The following is a 20,692-nucleotide window of genomic DNA, read 5'->3' as shown; positions in this document are numbered from 1 at the left end:
CAGGTGAATCATCAGCCTGCGTCTCTTCGTCTACACGAAAAAAACCCACATTTCTGTAGGGGAAGTATTTCTATCGTTTGTATTCAGAGTAAAATAATTCAGCTAAACACTTACGTTCCAAAGTGACGTAATAAATAAAAATCTTACCTGAACTACCGTTTGATACGTTATCCGGTTCGTAAGCAGGGCCGTCATCACTTTCATCCATCTCTGATCCCGCTTCTCCCGATAAAATATCCAAAATATCACTATCATTGAGCTGGTGTGAAGACATGTTTACATAGTAACACAGCTGACAGCATGACAGATTTGGCGCGCGCAGCACACGGCAAACCGAGTGCTTCGGTAGAGGTCATGGCAAGGAGAAAATACCCTGTTTATCGTTTCAGTTCGAAATTCCCGACAACTGCTGCATTCTAGTGGTCACTAGATGAACTAATACCTCCAACCAAGGGACGGGAACCGTACATGATACATGCAGCTGGATATAAACACACGAGAAAATCATGCCCGTATCATATACGGGCACCGTCCAGAAGCAGGAAAGCAGCACGCCCGTATCCCATACGGGCACAGTGTTGAAAATGTTATATACTATTGGTATTCTTCAACTTGACACTCCTGTTCTTATTTTCCCAAAACTTCCTCATCCTTTCACCATGGACCAGTCATCTTTCTTGTGTCTATGCGTTCTTTACGTTCAAGTTTCTTGCCGTTGGATTCTTGAGTGCAAACTTACGGGTGTTAATCTTTTGTCTGTATGTATTCCTTGTTGTCGGGGTGTCAACATCGACTTCTGAGAGATCCTTTTGTGTGTCTAATAGCCAGCGTACTTTCACTAGTGTCCCACTGATAACGAAAAAATATTTTCTTGGTTAGTTGTGAGTTATCCATTTGTGCTAAATGACCATAGAATTTCATTCGCCTTTTACGTGCGAATGAAGTGAATCGCTCAGTTGAACAGAGTTCTTCTGAGCGTTTCCAGACTCTTTAAGTTATTTTGATTCTAACTTTTCTCTATTAATAAAATGACATAATTTACACTTACGTTTCATAACTGATACCTCCAATTTAATTGAAATCAGTGGAGTAGAAAATATTTTTCTCAACATAATGAAAAGAATATTAAAATTGACAAAAACGTAATTACTCTCTATATGTGATCAAGTTCGTATCCTTTACAACACACTGACTTGACTTTACAACATTTTTACCTATCAAATGTCTCCAGGATATGGTACTGGCCGAGACACTCCAAAATTTTCATTGGTGTTCAATTTCCATTTCATTTCCAGACAATCCGCATTGTGAGCATGTCAATCTGTACACTCCAGATCCCGTATATTGGTTATTGCTATGATTGACTTTATTATGATTTAAAAATAAGGTCTGGTTTTAATTGTTCGAAAAGCTAAATTGGAATTATGTTTCTTAAATACATTTGTGATCCGGTGCATAGCTGGGTTATTGAAAGTGAAAGTGGCATAATTAGTTTTTTTAATTTTGTCTGGCACTAGATTTGTGGACATCCTATTCTTAATTTTATTAATTAGTCGATTGACCATTTCAACTTTAAAAAGTCTTGCGAGATCTCTTGTGTAGTTTAATTAAATTTTTATGTTTTTAGAGGATATAGCTAAACAGACAGAGAGGATGTTTTATACAAGATATATGGAGCATTTCAATGCGCAGAAGCATAATAAATACTCGGCAATGAGCATACATATGAGGGAGACAGGACACCGTTTCACTTCGATAGAGAAGGACTTTTTTTTGCTAGTTGCTTTATGTCGCACCGACACAGATAGGTCTTATTGCGACGATGGGACAGGAAAGGGCTAGGAGTGGGAAGAAAGTGGCCGTGGCCTTAATTAAGGTACAGGCCCCAGCATTTGCCTGGTGTGAAAATGGGAAACCACGGAAAACCATCTTCAGGGTTGCCGACAGTGGGATTCGAACCCACTACTCCTAGATGAAAGTTCACAGCTGCGCGCCCCAAGCGCACAGCTAACTCGCCCAGTAAACAAGTCATTATGCATGTGTTGTGTATGTTTGGTATTCAGCCCGAAGGTTGGTTTGATCCTCCACAGGTATGCCAACAGCTGTCATAGCCTAGGCATCACTGAAAAAGCGTACTAGGGAAATGAGGAATGAGATAGCTTCCCGCTGCTTTCCTCACAGAGTCAGAAGTTGCTCGCATACCTGTCTGCCAAGCCCACTGAAATGCACACACCAGCTGACCCTATGAATGATATTTTCATACCATTCATACCAGGGACTGGCTGCATCATGGTATTACTAGCATCGCTCATACCTCAGTCACTTTCATATTGTCAAAGCCAAGGATGAGACAGAAACAGATCAAACATTTAACATAACGAGAAAAATCCATTCATGCTTAACTTTTGTTTTTTTGCTAGTTGCTTTACGTCACACCGACACAGGACTTAACAATAATTAAGAACATGAGGAAAGTTGAACTCCTAAATGAACTAAAAAGTTTATATATTTTCTTGGATCAGATTTATAACAAAGATAAGAATTTTAATGATGTCACGGACGTAAAAAGCCCATTATACGAAATGACACCCAATTTGTTGAATATGGTTAAAACAAGTAAAGCTAAGTACCCTTGCATATTTAATTCTATAGGTCTAAAGACTTCCTCCAGCTCTCCAAATGTCAGGCCCGCTCCGGTCAATCAGAATGGCTTCCCTCCTTTAACAGCTCTAATGTATAAAGCTCCACCTACCCCTTCTTCACCCCCGTGTTCCCTTACCCCTCCCCCTACATGTTTCACACTGCCTCTTGCTACATAGATATAACACTAGAAGCAGGATCAACATACAAGCTAACACTGCTATAACGGGAGGATGTGCATAACATCTAGGCATACATGTAAGTAACAGTTCTAGACCGGTAAAAATGTGAGGATCTTTTAACTTTTCCAGGAGTTTAAAATTTCTTTCCGTTTAGTTTCATTCCAGAGAAACGACGTTCCATTCAACTATCAAATATTCTCTATGAAAGGTCTTACGTCCAATGCAACTACGTCGTCATCTACATTTCACCTTTTTGATATTTTTAGCAAGTCCAGCAAATGTCTTATTTTATGTGTCTCTAATGATAAACTCTGCATTCTCACCCATTAATATTTACGACACACTAATTACGAATTTCATAACTCACACAATTATATTTTGTACAAATGCTCATTTTTATTCAGTGTGAACATAAATTTTAACTATGGGCACGACTATACTGGAATTACATGCTTGAAAATATACAACTACCACATGTCATACAATGATGAAGATAGACTTTGAGCTTCAGAAGCATAGTTTTAGACAGACGTTGATTTTTAAGCTATTTTAATCTATTTTATCATCACATGTTTTACTTTAGTGTTGTCCATATTTCAAATGACTTTGTATTTTAGTTTTAGTTTTACAATGTTAATTATCTACTTTCTGGTTTCATATTTTTAAATTTTAATATTTAAGTTTAGCATTTTAATTTGACTAAAGGCTGAAGATGCCCTCTAGAAAGGGAAAAACATGTACCATTAATATATATAGCTGTTTATAAATGTAACCACAAGAACTGTGGGTTGTATTGAATAGGTGAAATAGTAAAAATACCTTTGTTATTTCTTATATGAATAACTTTCAGTACGGAAAAAATTCATGAGGATAACCTGCAATAAGAGGTCAATTTACCGAACATCGGGGTTTCGATCAATTTATTTGTTGACCAATAGTTTTTCACCCTGTTTTCCTTCAACAAAATCAACAAAACAGTTGCCAGGAAAACAAAGAGTCTCCACGGTTATGCCTTGCCACTTAAGTAACTTCGAATTTTCCTTAACGTCCGTATTACCTGTAACAAATTAGTACTTCTAGACACGATACTGTATAGGCTTTTGGGCTTATGCCGTGTCTAGAATTAAGGTGAAATTCTTTAAGTTTCGCAGAGAACCGTGCTCTGCGTCATCAGAAGAAAATCTTGATTGTCCATGAGAAAGGCTTCTTAAACAACGACTCTTTTAAATTTAAACGTCATAATAGAAGTGGAAATGGTAAGTTCATTCACCACCAGATGGCTCCCCGGACGTGGCACAGCGCTAGCATTCGAAGCGGAAGCTAACCGAACCATCAGAATCAGTCTAAGAGGTTCACATAACATGTGTACGTAACATATGACAGTGACAGGTGTATGACTGACACGAGCCCGGAATGAAACATCTGGCGATGAGGAACGTACGAATTTGGAAAAAACAGAGACAAAATAACAATACTGAAGGGACAGGTAAGGTTACTAAATACGTAAATTCTTAATGGCTGGCAATCAGGTATTACTTAATTGTACTTCATTTCTGACACTATGGAGTTCACAATTTTACGATCAACAACTTCTCTGAAAATCCTCACTTCAAGTCGAGAGTCATTGTCATTATCATTCAAATGAAGATTATCAGTAACCCCTGAATTTGATTGATCAAAATGAGCAGAAAGCGTAGAAAGAAACCTGCCTACAGAACTCCACTTTCTTCCTTCGGTTTGAACAGCTGACAGCTTAGCATTCTTTGCGACAGCAGAGCGCTGCACTTCGTTCTCTATTTCCGTGTTGTCGTCTTCCGAGGAAATACCAATTTCACTCTCGTCGGACAATTTACAATCATTAGCACCATCATAAATATCAAATTTCATCGTCAGACTCCTTATATCTTGCAGAGCAATCCCGCATTCTCAACTCGATTCGGCCATCACCACGCGTATTTGTTTACTATCAGACAGTGTTTGTTTCTACAGAAACCAGAGATGAGGGAAGATAAAAGTAATGTGTATTGTCAAGGAATAGTCATGCAATGCACTCACAGGAAACAACAATAGAAAACAGTTCCCGGGTGTTGTCGTAATTCATAGCACAATCACATAAGAAGTTAGGTTACGTAACTAGAGATGCTGGGACAGAACTTCATCACAAAACATACGAACTATGATAAAACATAGAATAAAGTTTGCTGAATATGTCAAACTTCCCTCAACATTGTTCTATTTCAAACATTCAACACGAAATGTGAATAGACGGCAGTAGGGCCTATTATTCAGGCGCAAACTTCGAAAACATAAATAGACGGCAGTACTCCCGTGGGCCACGAGCAACACTGCCGTAAATAGACGGCAGTACTGCTCATTGGGTTAAAGTGTATGGACATCAGTTGGAGGTTGGCCATTCCACATACGCTGATTAAACAATGTCCATTGATGTTAGTCGTTTTGTGTGGGGAGAAATTGACAATGATATGGTGGTGTTCTCATTCTCTGCCAATTTGGCATTAAAATCTCCAAAGAAGATTTCTCTACTTTGTTTTTATCAGGTTCGCTGTTGGCAGGATCACATGCATTCACTAGTATGTAGACCTTGTTGGTGCATTTAACTATGAGTTGGGAGAGGCATTCCAAAGGTGATGTGAAGTCTATCACCGAGTTCTGAATACTGTTATGTACTAGGAATCCAGTTCCTCATTATCTACATATTTTAAACATTTACTAGAAACTGCTTTGTCCAGTCCGTCCATCTGTTCTACAAGACCAATTTGCTTCATATTTATTTTATTCTCTCCGGAATTATCTGCCGGTGAAACATCAGGCATTGATAGGTCTAAGTTCAGTCAACTTTGAGTAATCCTAAAATCAAATCACTAAATGGCCACTCCAATAATTGCGGGCGAAGGCTTGCTCTAGCATGCAATACATTCTGTACTTGTTGCGTTGCACACAGTTAAGGAGCTAAAAGATTAATGCCAGACAACTATAGGCAAACCATAGGTGTAAGGTACCCCTAGCACTCCAAGGAGAGGGCGGTTGAGAAGAAAGTGACAAATAATAATAATAATAATAATAATAATAATAATAATAATAATAATAATAATAATAATAATAATAATAATAATAATAATAATAATAATAATAACAACAACAACAACAACAATTAATAATAATCATCAAAAATGATCTATATTAGTGTTGAATCTGTAGTTAACTGGGTTGTTGAGATGGATAATTACACTCTGGATTCCCAAGTGTTTAGCCACTATAACCAAGAGAGGGGACGGACAGACGGACGGATGGACGGACGGGTGTGTGTAGGTTCCAGCATAACTCTCATTGAAACTTGGTACACAATGACTTACTATCTGGAAAATAATTCTGTGGGGGTAGGACACCCTTAGCACTTGTAAAGTTCGAGGTTGGAAGCTACATGTAAAAATAAAAAAACAAAACATGTACTACTAACTGAAGAAATTGCTTCACTAAATATATAGTATCGATAAGGTGGAATGAATGTGTAATTTTAATAAATTAAATACTTTAGACATCGATACGAATCATGAAGATGACTGCTTGCAATGTAAAAATCATCGAAAACAACCAACATACGTGTTGAATCCATAGTTTTCTGGGTCGCTGAGATGGAAAGTGACACTCCAGATGCCGTTCTAATCTCCATCGGCGAGGGGAGAGGGGTTAAAAAACATATGTCCCTAATGACCGAGATTATGGATATGTGTGTGTATGTTCCTGCAAAGCTCTCAACCAAACTTCGTACACATATCCATATGTATAAAACTCATTTTATGTATGTATGTACATATGTATGCATTTTATCTTCTCTTAAACCACTAGAGCGATTTCAACAAAATTTGGTACACTTATTACTTAGTATTAGGAGACAAACCGAGTGGGGAGGGGGTAAGACACCCCTAGCACACTTACAGGCAGGGGGCGAGGACTGAAAGGTATAAAAATAATCTAAAATAGTATCAAATCCATAGTTTTCGGGGTCGCTGAGATGAATAGTGACACTCCAAATTCTTTTCAGTCCAAATTCAGCCCCCTTTGGGGTGGGGATGAGGGAGGATCGAGATATAAAAATAATCAAAAATAGTGTCGAATCCATAGTTTTCAGGGGTCGCTGATCTGAACACCGACACTCCAGATTTTTTCTCTCTTAGCGGAGGGAGCCGAGGGGGTGAGATGTAAAAAGAATCTAAAAAAATTTTGAATCCATAGTTTTCGTGGTTGCTGAGATAAATAGTGATACTCCGGACTTTTTAAAATACAAGTTCGGCCCTCTTTGGGGTGGTGGGCATATAAATATTACCTACTAACTGGAAAAAATACTGTGGGGGCAAGACACCCTTAGAACCCTTAGGGAAGGGGGTGAAATATAATCTATATTAATAAATGGAACACAGTTTGGAGCAATCTATATATAATGTATTATGGGCACGTTAACTAAGGGTTCGTAATAATGTAGGTATGCCTCGGCTGGTGTCAACGAAGTTTCACGAGATTGCACTCACGGGCATGGACGTTCGACGAGTACCGGTTACAATTCATTTCTGCTTAAGATCGGGCTCTTATTGATATGGCGAGAATCCATCTTATATAACTATGTGAGGCTATTCTAATTATTAATTTTAAAAAATGAAAATACCAAGAATTCTAGTTTCTTGGAAGGATATCCCAATTTAATTAAATCATTTGTGAATGAAATATAAACGATAATAGTATTTAACATAACAACATGATTGAAAAATAAGAAAATGATTCAAATACTGTATGCTTTGTTGGTTTTGATCACTGTAAAATTAATAAATTGTTGGCGGGTGAAAATAACTAACTCAAAATCTCAATAATTTGTAAATCCAACATGGAACTTGCTGAAGGTTTGATCATCAAGACAATTTAAATTATTCCATTATTTATCACTGTCTGCCAATAACAAAATTAAAATATTTATTCACTCATATCTGTCACTCATTAACCCAAAATCTTGTCCTCCCATACTCTATCAATAGCGTAATTCATCGCATAAATTAATTATCTGACAACTTGAGTATGCCATAATAACCTGCATCCAACGTTATCGCTTGCTAATAACAATCATTTGCATTTCAGAGAAATTGTAGTTAATTCCAACCAATAAACTAAATTACATGACAGGAACAGCACACTCCTGAAACCCTATGCTCTGCTGCACTTAAATACACAACATCTAGCTACTATCATCATTAAGAAATAAGATGACTTGGAAAACGATCCCTCAGCAAGTGGCCTCATCCGTAGATTTTCCTGAAAAGTATGAAGATTTACTACTGTCTACGAAATTCAAATACTGCAAAGCAACTACTCAAAATGAACACTAGTCATGCACTGCTTCATGTGACAATAACATTGGTTATATGAGACAACTCGTTACTCTCATATTGATGTCGTCTTGTATTGGAAATTCTCGAAGATTACACTACATTTCCATAATGCTTATTTCCAACGAACCATACTATTTTAACAACCGCATTTATCACCATATCAATCTATCGACGATCATATCATTCACAATTCCTTATAACTTTACATGCGCACCATGCCTATTCATAATTATCCTTCCAAAAATACACAAGCACATATATCCAAAGAAACGATCTCATAACCAAATACGTGTCAGAATCATCTTAATGTTAACATGGCAAACATAATCATCTCTCACAAATCACACGTATAACATGAAAATTATCCAATAAGAAGATCTCAAATCGACACACACATTAATCATTTCTAGTCACCTCAACAAGAATTATCCTAGCAATAACTAGTACGTCACCTCAACTAAAAAGACAGTATCTTCTGAACACACGGACAATCTTTAGAAAATCGGGAATAATTACCAAGATTGCGGGAAAACTATAGCTTTAATATCTCCTCATTAAGAAATTAACTACTATTCACGGACTTTATGAAACATTTGTGACGATCAAACTATGTTAGTCAAGTTGTACCTTAATCATGTCACCTTATAACAACATAAAGAAAATCTACACTACAATGCATTCTACATGATAGAATAGAGGAAGGACAATATTTTGGAGTACTTATCGTTGATGGATTTTTGTAGATCAGCACCATCTTCTCAGTTGCTCAAACTTCAGATACTTATTTCATCCCACATAATTCCAGGCCCGTCAGAACTCTAATCCTGACTTTTTTTCCTACTGGCTTAACGTCACACCGACACAGATAGGTCTTATGGCGATGATGGGATAGGAAAGGCCAAGAAGGTGGAAGGAAGCGGCCGTGGCCTTAATTAAGGTACAGCCCCAACATTTGCCTGGTGTGAGAATGGGAAACCACGGAAACCATCTTCAGGGCTGCCAACAGTGGGATTCGAACCAACTATCTCCCGGATACGAGCTCACAGCCGCGCGACTCTAACCGCACGGTCAACTCGCCCGGTAATCCTGACTTATGCCTGCACAGTTGTTTTGACTGAGGTAAACAATGACAATCTTTCACTCTCGTAGACCATCTGACCTGAAACTTGTAAAACTGGAATTAATACAACATTATACAACACTCCCATAAACATTCCAGCGTTGATTTATAACACTCACCTTATTTCCTTATGTTAAACACTAAATCTTACATTACCACAATTCTTTCCGTATTCTCACACAATAACTCTTCAAATTCTTATCATTTTAGATCAGCCTAATTAACGTGTGAAGCAATTTTTTTCTATTCGACCTTCAATCTCTATCTTACCATATCATTGTTCAAATAAAACAAAACCCTATCTTAATATTTCAATAATAACAGTGGTTCGCGTTTTTATAATTTCTAACAAATTGCTGGTCTGTAGTTTCCTTTCCATGTGTTTTTGACATTTGAGGAATGACTTCAGTGACAAGATCACATTCTTAATTGAGAATTCATGCAAAAGAACACGCTCAACCATTCACTATCTCCTTAACTTGTACAATCGAATATTTCATAAACGCCTTCTTGATCACTGAACTTGCATCATTTAAACCATTCCATGGCCTCCGCCGTATATGTCATAGCTGGATCTGAATGTCAAATATACAGATTTACTTCATTCTCCCTCTGATATGTGATCATTCATTTACCGGTTTCCGCTTGTACAGTAGATAATGAGTTTCTAGATACAATTATCCGAAAACCGCGGGGTTCTGAGATTATGAATTGACGCCTTCATCCTATTTCTATCAAAATTTACTATTCAAATGAGCGAGTTATCTCGGACTACAGACATAGCTGGACGTATAGTGACTGGATGTGTAACGGCTGGATGTATACCTCCGTATAATTTCCATTGCTTCTTCGTTATCTAAACCTTCAATGGGTCCTCTATCTCTGATCCAGAGACCATTGGAAGGTCATAGTATATATATAAAGGTATAAAAATTAAAATAGACTTGAATTAATGAGACACTTCCAGGCATCTCAGAAACTTAAAAACTTAGTACTGGAGAAACTGATGACTTCAGGATCCCTAGAAAAATCGAAAATTCTTCAAATTCCCTCAGCATACGAACGCAGTCAGATATATTTATCAAAAATGATAACCTATAGGTTACATGGGCTTAAATGTTCCCTGAAAGTCCTAATTTTTAAGCCTCACCCCCAAATCAAGATGGTGGCACAATCTACTCTACGAGCTACAAAATTGAAATTTGACAAAATTACAGCTTTGAGCCTGTAACCAACGGAAAAATTATGAGATGTTTACATTTTTGGGTTTTTACCCCCGAAATATATCAAATATGGAGGCAATTTTAATAACGGTGCAGACCTTCGTTTAGAGGTATTTGGTGGCTAAATGGTTAAGTTGTATTAAAAAACGGATGGCACGATCTAAGTTCAATTTGGAATGATCTACAGTTTTGTTCCTACGACTTTTCGTCGTATCTCTATCCCTTATAAGTTATATTTGGCTGCATTTCTCGGTTGTAAATTGTAATCTGTAAATTTTGTACCTTTTACAATTTACAAATCATAGTTTGACAGACTTACAATCAAGACAGAATCATCCAATTCGTCACGAACACTGGCCCACCCAGTGGCCATATGTGATCCAAATTCTATGTTTTTAGCTGTCACATATGTATCGAAAAATTAATGCACTCTTCGACAACTGTACCCAAATTTTGCCCTATTCAATGTTACTAATTTAATCTAACCCACAGAGGAGATATGAGAAAATATCATAGGATAAACCATTTAGACGGCTAAAAATGGCGTCTTACGGTGTAATCAGTTTATCAATATGACTTATTGTTAAGCAGCAGTTAATCTGTAAATGAAGGTCTGCAATATTGTGAATGTACATATACTTTCGTATATCAATCTATATATATTCATTGAAATCAATTTGTAGCGATCAAGAACTGGGATGTCTGCCATTATAATTAATACTTTAGAAATCGATAGTGACTGTCAGTAGGAGGGCACCTGCTATTGTAATCAATACTCCCCACATCGACTTTGTACGTAGGAATGGGGTCTCTCAACTCCTGTCGAACTGGCATTAATAAGTAGGGCCTACCATTGTAATGAATAATTCCCTTCTCGATTTGACTGGCATAAGGCAAGGGAGCATGCAATTTTGTTAAAAACTCCCCTACCCAATGGTAGCAGGCAAGGGTGCCCGCCATTAAAAAAAAAAAATTGACCCATCTAAATTGTTACTGGCATTAGGCAAGGTGGCCTGCTATTATAATTGAAACTCACCAAATGGAGTGTAACTGGCAGTAATCTGACTGGCATTAGGAAAAGGGACCTGCCATTATAATAATAACAGCACAGCTCAATTTTGACTGGCAGCACGGAAGGTGCCTGCTATTATAATAAAATAAAATCTCAACTGTAATGTGTCTGGAAGTAGGAAAGAGGACCTGCCATTGTAACAAAAACTCCCCAAATCAATTGTGACCGTGCAGTAGGCAATGAAAACCTCCCAACTCCATTGTGAATGACAGTAGGCAAGTGAGCCTGACATTATCATCACAACTCCGCAACTCGCATTTTACACTGGAAACAACGTATGGGGACCTCCTCATGCTATTCCGGGGATAACGCTAAGACACATGCAATTTAAAAAAATCTTAATTCACTGCATGTACAGTAATTTACTATGATACCCATATACAATTTAGAATACCGTAGCAAACCACTGGTACATATGCTAGTGACTTACTATCTGGAGGTAATACTCTGGGGGCAAAGCACCACTAGCACCTCTATGATTGGGGTTGGAAGGAAGTGGCATGTAAAACTAATCGAAAACGACCAATATTAGTGAAAAATCGCTGAAATGAACTGGACACTCTGGATACCGTTTAAGACCAAGTTCAGCCTCAATCGGCATGGAAGTCAGAAAATGTCCATAATGACAAAGATTAGTGTTGAATCCACAGTTTTTTTGCTAGGCTGACTAAAGACAGTCCCAATGGTAGTTTGAATCATGTACATCATATCTATAGCACAATGCATAAATATGTACAGTTACCATTTATTTTTTTAAATTTATTTAAAAGAACCAACTACTTCCCAGACAATCTGGGCTGTCGCAAGGACAAAGTTCTAAGTGAAACAAAATACAGTAATTTAAAACTAAAATTTTAAATTAAATACACAGTAACTCTTAAACTACAAAATAGTTTGTAAAATGCGAATCGTCGCAAAGAAATCTACAAAAATTCACTTCACACAATTAACAGGTAATGCAAATCCTAAAAGTGAAGTAAAAAAAAAAAAAAAAAAAGTACCCAGGGAGAACATGGAGATTTTTCATATTAAGATGCATTATCTGATCTATTTATAATGAATGCTGCAGAACAGCTCAGCTCCTCTAGTTATATTATTATTCAGTTAAACAAGAATATGGACTACCCTCAAAGGGATGATCACTAAAAGTAATGCTGTATGAACTCTGGTGCTAGATGATAAAAAGACAGGATCAGGTGAAGAACTATGGACTAATGAAGCATATAAAGTTCACTCTTAGCCAATTGCTAACCCATAAAAATACTTACCCTGCATTATATTTTAGTAATTTGATTTTCTTCACGAGCAAGTCTCCCATCTTCAGTTCAATCTCTTTCTTGAACATAAACATTACACTTACTGCATCCTCCAGCACATTCATATAACAGGAGAGTACACCATTATACTGCTTCAAACTTCTTTGTAATTTTGCATTACAATGAAGTACATCCAACTTTTCTTGGCATACTTCCAAAGGTTCGATTGAAGCAGTACAACCTGCATTCAAAATGAAAAAATACCGTACATTTATAGAAAACCACTGTAATTTCTTTTTATGTGTAGCTATACAGATTTTCTTTGGCAATATGTTATAAGGACGATAAAGAACTGATTACAGTCAAAGGTAGGGAAGGTCCACCTATTTAATACAATTTGATGTTTCTACGTTTTATTAGTAATGGTATTAATTTCGACCTGTTTTACTTAGGTCATCTTTAGCCAGATCTACCAAACTGGAAACAATATCACGGCAAAAACAGTCACCAAATATAAAAACAAACTTAGCATGTCTTATATTTGTTGTTGAAGAGATATATTCAAAAGCACATTAAATCTTAACCAGGCTGTTGATAAACTAATGAGCTTTTCATCTTGGAGATAGTGGGTTCAAACCCCACTGTCGGCAGCCCTGAAGATGGTTTTCTGTGGTTTCCCATTTTCACACCAGGAAAATGCCGCGGCTGTTCCTTAATTAAGGCCATGGCCACTTCCTTCCCACTCCTAGGGCCTGCCCTGCCCCATCGTCAAAATAAGAACTATCTGTGTCAGTGCAGCCCCAGCATTTGCCCTGCTATGAAATGGGAAACCACAGAAAACCATTGGCATTGTAGTGCACGAGTACAAATTAAGGGCCAACACCGTAAGCAGCAACCAACACATGCTGTAGCAGTAATGAAATGGCATATGGCTTTTAGTGCCGGGAGATCCCAGGACGGGTTTAGCTCGCCAGGTGCAGGTCTTTTGAATTGACTCCCATAGGCGACCTGCGTGTAGTGATGAGAATGAAATGATAAAGACAACACATACACCCAGCCCCCGTGCCATGGAAATTAACCAATCATGGTTAAAATTCTCGACCCTGCCGGGAATCGAACCCAGGACCCCTGTGGCCAAAGGCCAGCACGCTAACCATTTAGCCATGGAGCCGGACTGCTGTAACAGTATCTGTTTAATGTACCCCACAGTGGTAAGATTACCACGGACGACAACAAGATCCATTCGGCCATCAATACTGATGCCACCAAACACCATCACAGAATCTTGTCCGTATCATTGGCCTTCCTGGACAACATTTGGCACATACTGCTCACCACGGCGTCTCCATATACGTCGACGTCCATCACGCTGTGCCAGGGGAAATCTAGACTCGTCTGTGAAAAACACAGGTCTCCACTGGCGAAGTTGCCAGTTGACATGAGTATGGGCAAACAGAAGGTGAGCTGCGTGATGTTGCTGCGTTAAATGGGACACTTGTGCACGCATAATTTGGTAATTTGATAAAAATAATTGTTCCTTGGTATTAAACTGAGACATTATTTGAAAATTCCTAAAGTAAAAACTTGCCAAAAAATTGAGTTACATTTACCAGAACCTCTTTGTAAACCACATTTGTGATGATGAGTCAGTCAGGACATTTTTATTTTATTTGTATCTATATACTGTATATAAAATAACATGTCCTGACTGACTGATTCGTCATTGCCGAGCCAAAACTACTGGATATCAAGAGACAAAACTTTGGGAATACATTTGTATTACAGTGTAGGTGCTCACTAAGGGAGGATTTTTGGATATTCTGTCGCTAAGGGGGTGAAAAAGGAGATGAATTTTTAAAATGAGTATCTCAAAAACATACCAGGTTAAAGACGTGAAAATTGGTATTTGGAATCACCTTTAAAAATAACGAAACATTTTTGTTTTCGGAAAATCCACTTTGTTGGGGAGGGGCTGAAAAGAAGTGGGGAAAATATTGAATTAATTTTTTGTGGCGACACTTGTATCTCAAAAACTGAAGATGTCACAGACAAAAATTTGGTATTTGTAATATCCTTTAAAAATAAATAAAGGAACATGTACTTTTTGTTTTTGGAAAATCCACTTATGGGGGTTAAAGACTGAAAAAGGAGTTGAATTCTATTTATGAGGATACTTATATATCAAAAACTGAACATGTTACAGACGTGAAAGCTGGTATTTGGAATCTCGTTTAAAAATAAAGAAATGCATATATTTTTGGTTTTCGACTTGAGCGAGGACTGTTTCTCACACGAACAGTTCTATGTCGCATGCTCCACAGTCACCTCTGCCAGTCGCCTGGTGGTCATCTTAGCCCCTAAAAGCAATACCCCAAAGGATGACCAATATATGACCATCTGTGCATAGCGATGTCATTCAGCAACTGCCAGAGAACTGCAACAAGATCTCAGGAGGGTCGCTGGAGTCACGGTGTCTGACCAGACAGTCGCAGGTAACAGCTAGTAGATGATATGAGTAAAGAACTGGAATCGCAGATAATGCTATTTGCAGATACGAGTAATGTTACTGTACAGAATAGTAAATAAGTTACATGCATGCCAATACTAATACAATCATTATTTGTTAATACTTATTCATATTTTCACTAAACTCTCAATCATTGACAAGTTTACGCTACGTAAACAATACGGTACATATATACGCATGATTTAAGTGATTTGATAGAATGTGAAGATGTTCTTTTAGAATGAAACTTGTCATTCTTTATTTAAAAGTGTGTGTGTTTTCTTTCTTTTTTTTTTTTTTTTTTTTTTACAGATAAGTTACGTTTAATTTGTACTGAAGAAGTGTGTTTGAAAGACTGGAAAGCTTTTACGTTAGCTTTAACTAAATCGACACTGGAAAATATGGCTTCCTTCTTCACAAAAGTTCCCAATGCACATCAGGAAATTTTCCCCAAATCCCCACTGGCATAAGATGGAGACAATCCCATATCGCAGGGTAGTGTTGTAAGCCTCCTCCGGGTCAAAAAATACAGCGACTAGGTGTTCCTTCCACAGAAAAGCCTCCTGAATGGCGCTCTCCAGTCTAACCAGATGATCGGTGGCAGACGATGAGAGCGAGACCCACACTGGTAGTTAGTCAAGACACCTCACTCTTTCAAATCCCACACAAGTCGCCAGTTCACAGTCCTTTCAAATAGCAAATCAAAGGCAATTTGTAAGGTATATTGGGCTATAACTATCCAGAAGCTCTGAATCTTTAACCGGCTGGGAAATTGGTATTACAACTCCCTCATGCCATTGAAATGGAAACTCATTCCATATTTTGTTGAACAGGGTCAGGATATCACCGAGACATTGATCGCACAAATGCTTAAGCATCTGTTTAGGAATTTTGTCCGGCTCAGGAACTGTGTCCTTGCACAGTAGAAGTGCACTCCATGAAAGTCGCGTTATAGGAATATGAAGCACAAGATGCAAATGAGAGTTTGTGAGCCTCTGCCTGCAGGGTTGTATCTCAGTGCTGGATGTAGCTGAGAAACGCAACGCAATGCAATATGATCTGTAATGACTGAAGGAATCTTAACTACGTCTCCATTAATAGAGATTCTGGAGACTGAGGGCATGTTCTGGACTCTGATAATACAGAGGAGTCTTATCTACACTTGCAACGACTGAGTACATACAGTCATGGAAGAAACATACTTTAACCAAGTAGCTTCCTTTTCTTACTCTCTCGAATCAAGAAACAGGCTTTAGTGCGGAGGTGCTTAAATGCAATATGGCTGGCCATCATAGGATTCCAACAATAATGCTTGAACGCCAATCGACGATCACGTATAGCTGCTGCATTTTCATCACTCCACCATGGGGCACAATGCCCATCCACCTTTCACTTATGCAGGACAAATGCTACTGTTGGTCTGGGCCTTTTTAACTTCACTGCAATTGCCCTGCTAGATGGCCCACTGATGTGGCAACCCACAATCATGCCCTTATCGAAATCACGATAGCTCTGTACCTCGAGCCATTTCCTTGTCAACTGGTTCTAGTATGCCCTGAAGCATTTGTTGGACACAAAAGTAAACTGATGTACTATTTTTTTTTAATTTTTTTTTTTTGCTATTTGCTTTACGTCGCACCAACACAGATATGTCTTACTTCTCTTGTGTTTCAGAATAAAATTCTTCGTTTTTGAACTCTCATTTTGTCATAATCTTTCTTATATACAGTATCTACCAAGAGATAATTGGGCTTCCATGGTGGTTGGTAATTTAGTACATCACCGAGCTCGATAGCTGCATTAAGTGCGGCCAGTATCCAGTAATCGGGAGATAGTGGGTTTGAACCCCACTGTCGGCAGCCCTGAAGATGGTTTTCTGTGGTTTCCCATTTTCACACCAGACAAATGCTGGGGCTGTACCTTAATTAAGGCCACGGCCGCTTCCTTCCCACTCCTAGCCCCTCCCTGTCCCATCATCGCCATAAGACCTATCTGTGTCGGTGCGACGTAAAAGCAACTGGACATTATAAATTTTCCAGCTAACTCATTCTTGGTTGCCTGCGTTTCGCCCTGGAAAATTTATAATGTCCAATAACATACTCATTCGGGAAAAATATTTTAGGTTCCCTATGGGAATCAACATCTACATCAGTAAAAGCAACTAGCAAAAAAAGCCTGGCTCACAAATTGTATTCAGTAATGGAAGTGTTTAGCCCAGCATTCATCATTCAATGATAATACAAAGATATGCTGAACTTCAAAAGCAAACCAATAAAATTAACTAAGTTCTCCACTATCTGGAGAAGCATGAATGTTTTTCTTGTCCTAGTATACATGTGATGTACGCTGGTTGCCATTGTTACCGTGGTATCAGAAAATTGTCAACACAAAACCGTCCATGCTAATTCTAGATAGACCCCCAGCCCAAAAACATATCCATGTTAAAATAAGTTGCTCTTTGGAAAGATTAATATTGTGAAAATTTTGTTTAGTACGCGACAGTCATTGTGAATTTAGTAGCAGAGCACATTATTCAGTGTGTAATCCATGTGACAATGTTGACAGTGAAAGTTTCTTTTTTTCCTACTTAGGGACGTTGAGCAACCAGAGTTGCAAAATAAAAGAAGATAATGTGAACACCGTGGCAATTAATGTACCTTTCTTTGATGACATTTTAGTTTATATACCGTCAACTGGGGCTACTTTGTCCCAATATTTTCCAACTTTAGTTTTAATATTGACATATATTGAACGAAAGTGCTCTAATAATTCTACAAACATATTTTCCTAGTTTATAAGTACCTACTCAGCATGTACAGCATGTTAGGAGCTTCTACAGCATTTAATGATGTACGATTTTACTTTTTCAAAATCTGGGCCAAGGTAGCACAAAACCGTCCATGCTAATTCTAGATAGACCCCCAGCCCAAAAACATTGTCCCAGGTAAATGTTTCCATAATTAATGGTAATATCCATTAACTTGGGCCAAAGAAACCTCTCATAATAAGTAATTCAGATAATGTAGCAACCAAACAGCATTATTTTAAGAAATTTGAGTTTATTTCTTAAGAACACACTAAGCTGAACGAATTTGTACAGAACATGAAATAATTTGCCTACTAAGAATTTGATTTAACACTGACATAGGTTGACATATATTGTATTCCGTAGGTACCAGTACTTCAGAAAAGGCCGTTACAAATCAATAAAATGAATGAAAGTACCTATCTGAACAATAAAGAACAGAGAATGCTCTGAGTTTATTACTTAAGAACACACTAAGCTGAACGAATTTGTACAGAACATGAAATAATTTGCCTACGAAGAATTTTATTTAACACTGACATAGGTTGACATATATTGTATTCCGTAGGTACCAGTACTTCAGAGAGGGCTGTTACAAATCAATAAAATGAATGAAAGTACCTATCTGAACAATAAAGAACAGAGAATGCTCTAGAACCTAGATCACACAAAATTGTCTAACTCTGGCACTTGAAAATATCCCCTCTTGGAATGTAGTTTCGGTGGAGATATTTTTCTTACAACTAATGATTAGGAGTATACCATCACATCTTTCTTCTGAGGCCACTTCCAGCATTTTCTAGACCGAGTCAATCTTCAAGATCAATCCAGGATATTCCTGTTCGTCACAAATGACAGTTACAAAATCGCCCACTTTCAGAACAGCAAATAGGTCTACATTTTGGATTAGTCTTACATCAGCAGGCTCTTCCCTCTCACTATGCTCATCTAAGTTCTTTTTCCACAAGTGGGAAGCCAAACTCAGTTATGTTAGTGATGTGATTTACAAATTTTCTCTTCATTGGGATTAAATACTGTTGGATGACCATGTTGCTTCACAAATTTCCCTTTCAGTTTGTTTTCTAAAGTGCTTCTAGGAATTCTGTAGAGATTTGAAGCAGTTCTCTGACTCTTTCGGCCTGATCTAATTTCTTCTAAACACTTTTCTAGATCTTCTGTCGTATAATTGGCATAATTCCTTGCCCCAATCTTCCTTTGATATACACGAATCATATTGCTTTCATCTGCAATAAATTAAAATTACTTGCAAATTGACCCAAGCAAAGCTCAAATTGCTTCTGAGTTACTTGGGGCTACTTTGGTCCAGGACAAAGCAGCGGGCCAAAGTAGCCCCAAGTAAGGTGGAGACCAGCTCACTATAGGGTCAGGTCTTAATTAGTAATAAACGGAAAAAGACTGATTAGTATCTTCACAGCACATAACTAAGGGTTTAGAGGATTGAATTGTCAACTTCCAATTTTCTCCTACTATGTGAGTCAGTCTATAAAACAAAGTAGGAAGCCAACATAAAACATACTTCTTGGTTGTTTGTGAACAGTAGCACTGCACTCTGGTGGGTGATGATGGAAGCATTTCAAATATCACAAAATCTCAGTGGTGCTCCCATCTATGGCTTAGGATAGGTAACTACGTGTAAAGGTTGTGGTATATGTGTGCAATAAAAATAAATAATTTATTTTCATGTGGGCCAAAGTAGCCTCGTAATGGCCAATGCAGCTCCAGTTGACGGTAGCTATTTTAATTACAGTACGCAGATGGCATTATAAAAATGTTTTTATTATTTAATAAAAGTTTGAAATGGCCCTTTGTTAATCTATCTTCATCCAAGACATTTCCCTTAAACCCTTTAAAATTCCAAAATCCCTAAAATGTTTCATATCACTGAAAAAACAGAAAAATCCTTTTTAAAAAATAATGCGAAATCCTTCAAAGATAACATGAAATCCTCACAAAAATTATGAACAATCCTTTTAATAAACACAAATTTTCACAAAAAATTATAACTGTTAATGTAGATCCCCAACTAAAAGCCATATGCTCGTAATGTATAACCGTTAGGTTCTTCAGTCTGCCAAAACTAATTTTGAAGAAATAATTAATAAACTACCTAAAAATGAAAACATATGGTAACAGAATTATACCTGACTTGAAAAATAAACAAAATTAAAATAGAATGACATATTTCATTCTTGAAAGAACATCATCAGATTCTATCAAATCACACTCAAAATACTTAGAAATGTAGGTTATAAACATTTACGCTTATTTCTGTTTAAATCCTTAAAAATTTTGAATTTGGAACTTATCTTAATTAAGTCCTCACTTCTCTCACTCTAGCATAGAATTTGAGTTGTTCTAATACCAGTACTATGTCGTTGGCCAATCGGTCCACTGATCTACTGCCATGCCATGCCATGCCCTGGCTAAGTCAATGACACACTGTATTTTACTTTTAGATATTTTATTTTTA

At 37.5% G+C, this 20,692-nt stretch overlaps 1 protein-coding gene across 1 annotated transcript in view; it reads right to left on the bottom strand.

Moving 5' to 3' along the window:
* Nucleotides 1-20,692, bottom strand: part of LOC136857763 (uncharacterized) — a 55,094-nt gene that overhangs the window by 18,013 nt on the left and 16,389 nt on the right. Inside the window, exon 3 of the mRNA XM_067136667.2 lies at nt 12,902-13,130. Coding sequence (XP_066992768.1) covers nt 12,902-13,130 — 229 coding nt within the window. The remainder of the gene's footprint in view (nt 1-12,901; nt 13,131-20,692) is intronic.

The sequence above is a fragment of the Anabrus simplex genome, chromosome 1 (assembly GCF_040414725.1).
Source record: "Anabrus simplex isolate iqAnaSimp1 chromosome 1, ASM4041472v1, whole genome shotgun sequence".
Taxonomy (NCBI): domain Eukaryota; kingdom Metazoa; phylum Arthropoda; class Insecta; order Orthoptera; family Tettigoniidae; genus Anabrus; species Anabrus simplex.
Note: the sequence above shows the minus strand (reverse complement) of the source record. Positions and strands in the feature narration are given on the sequence as shown.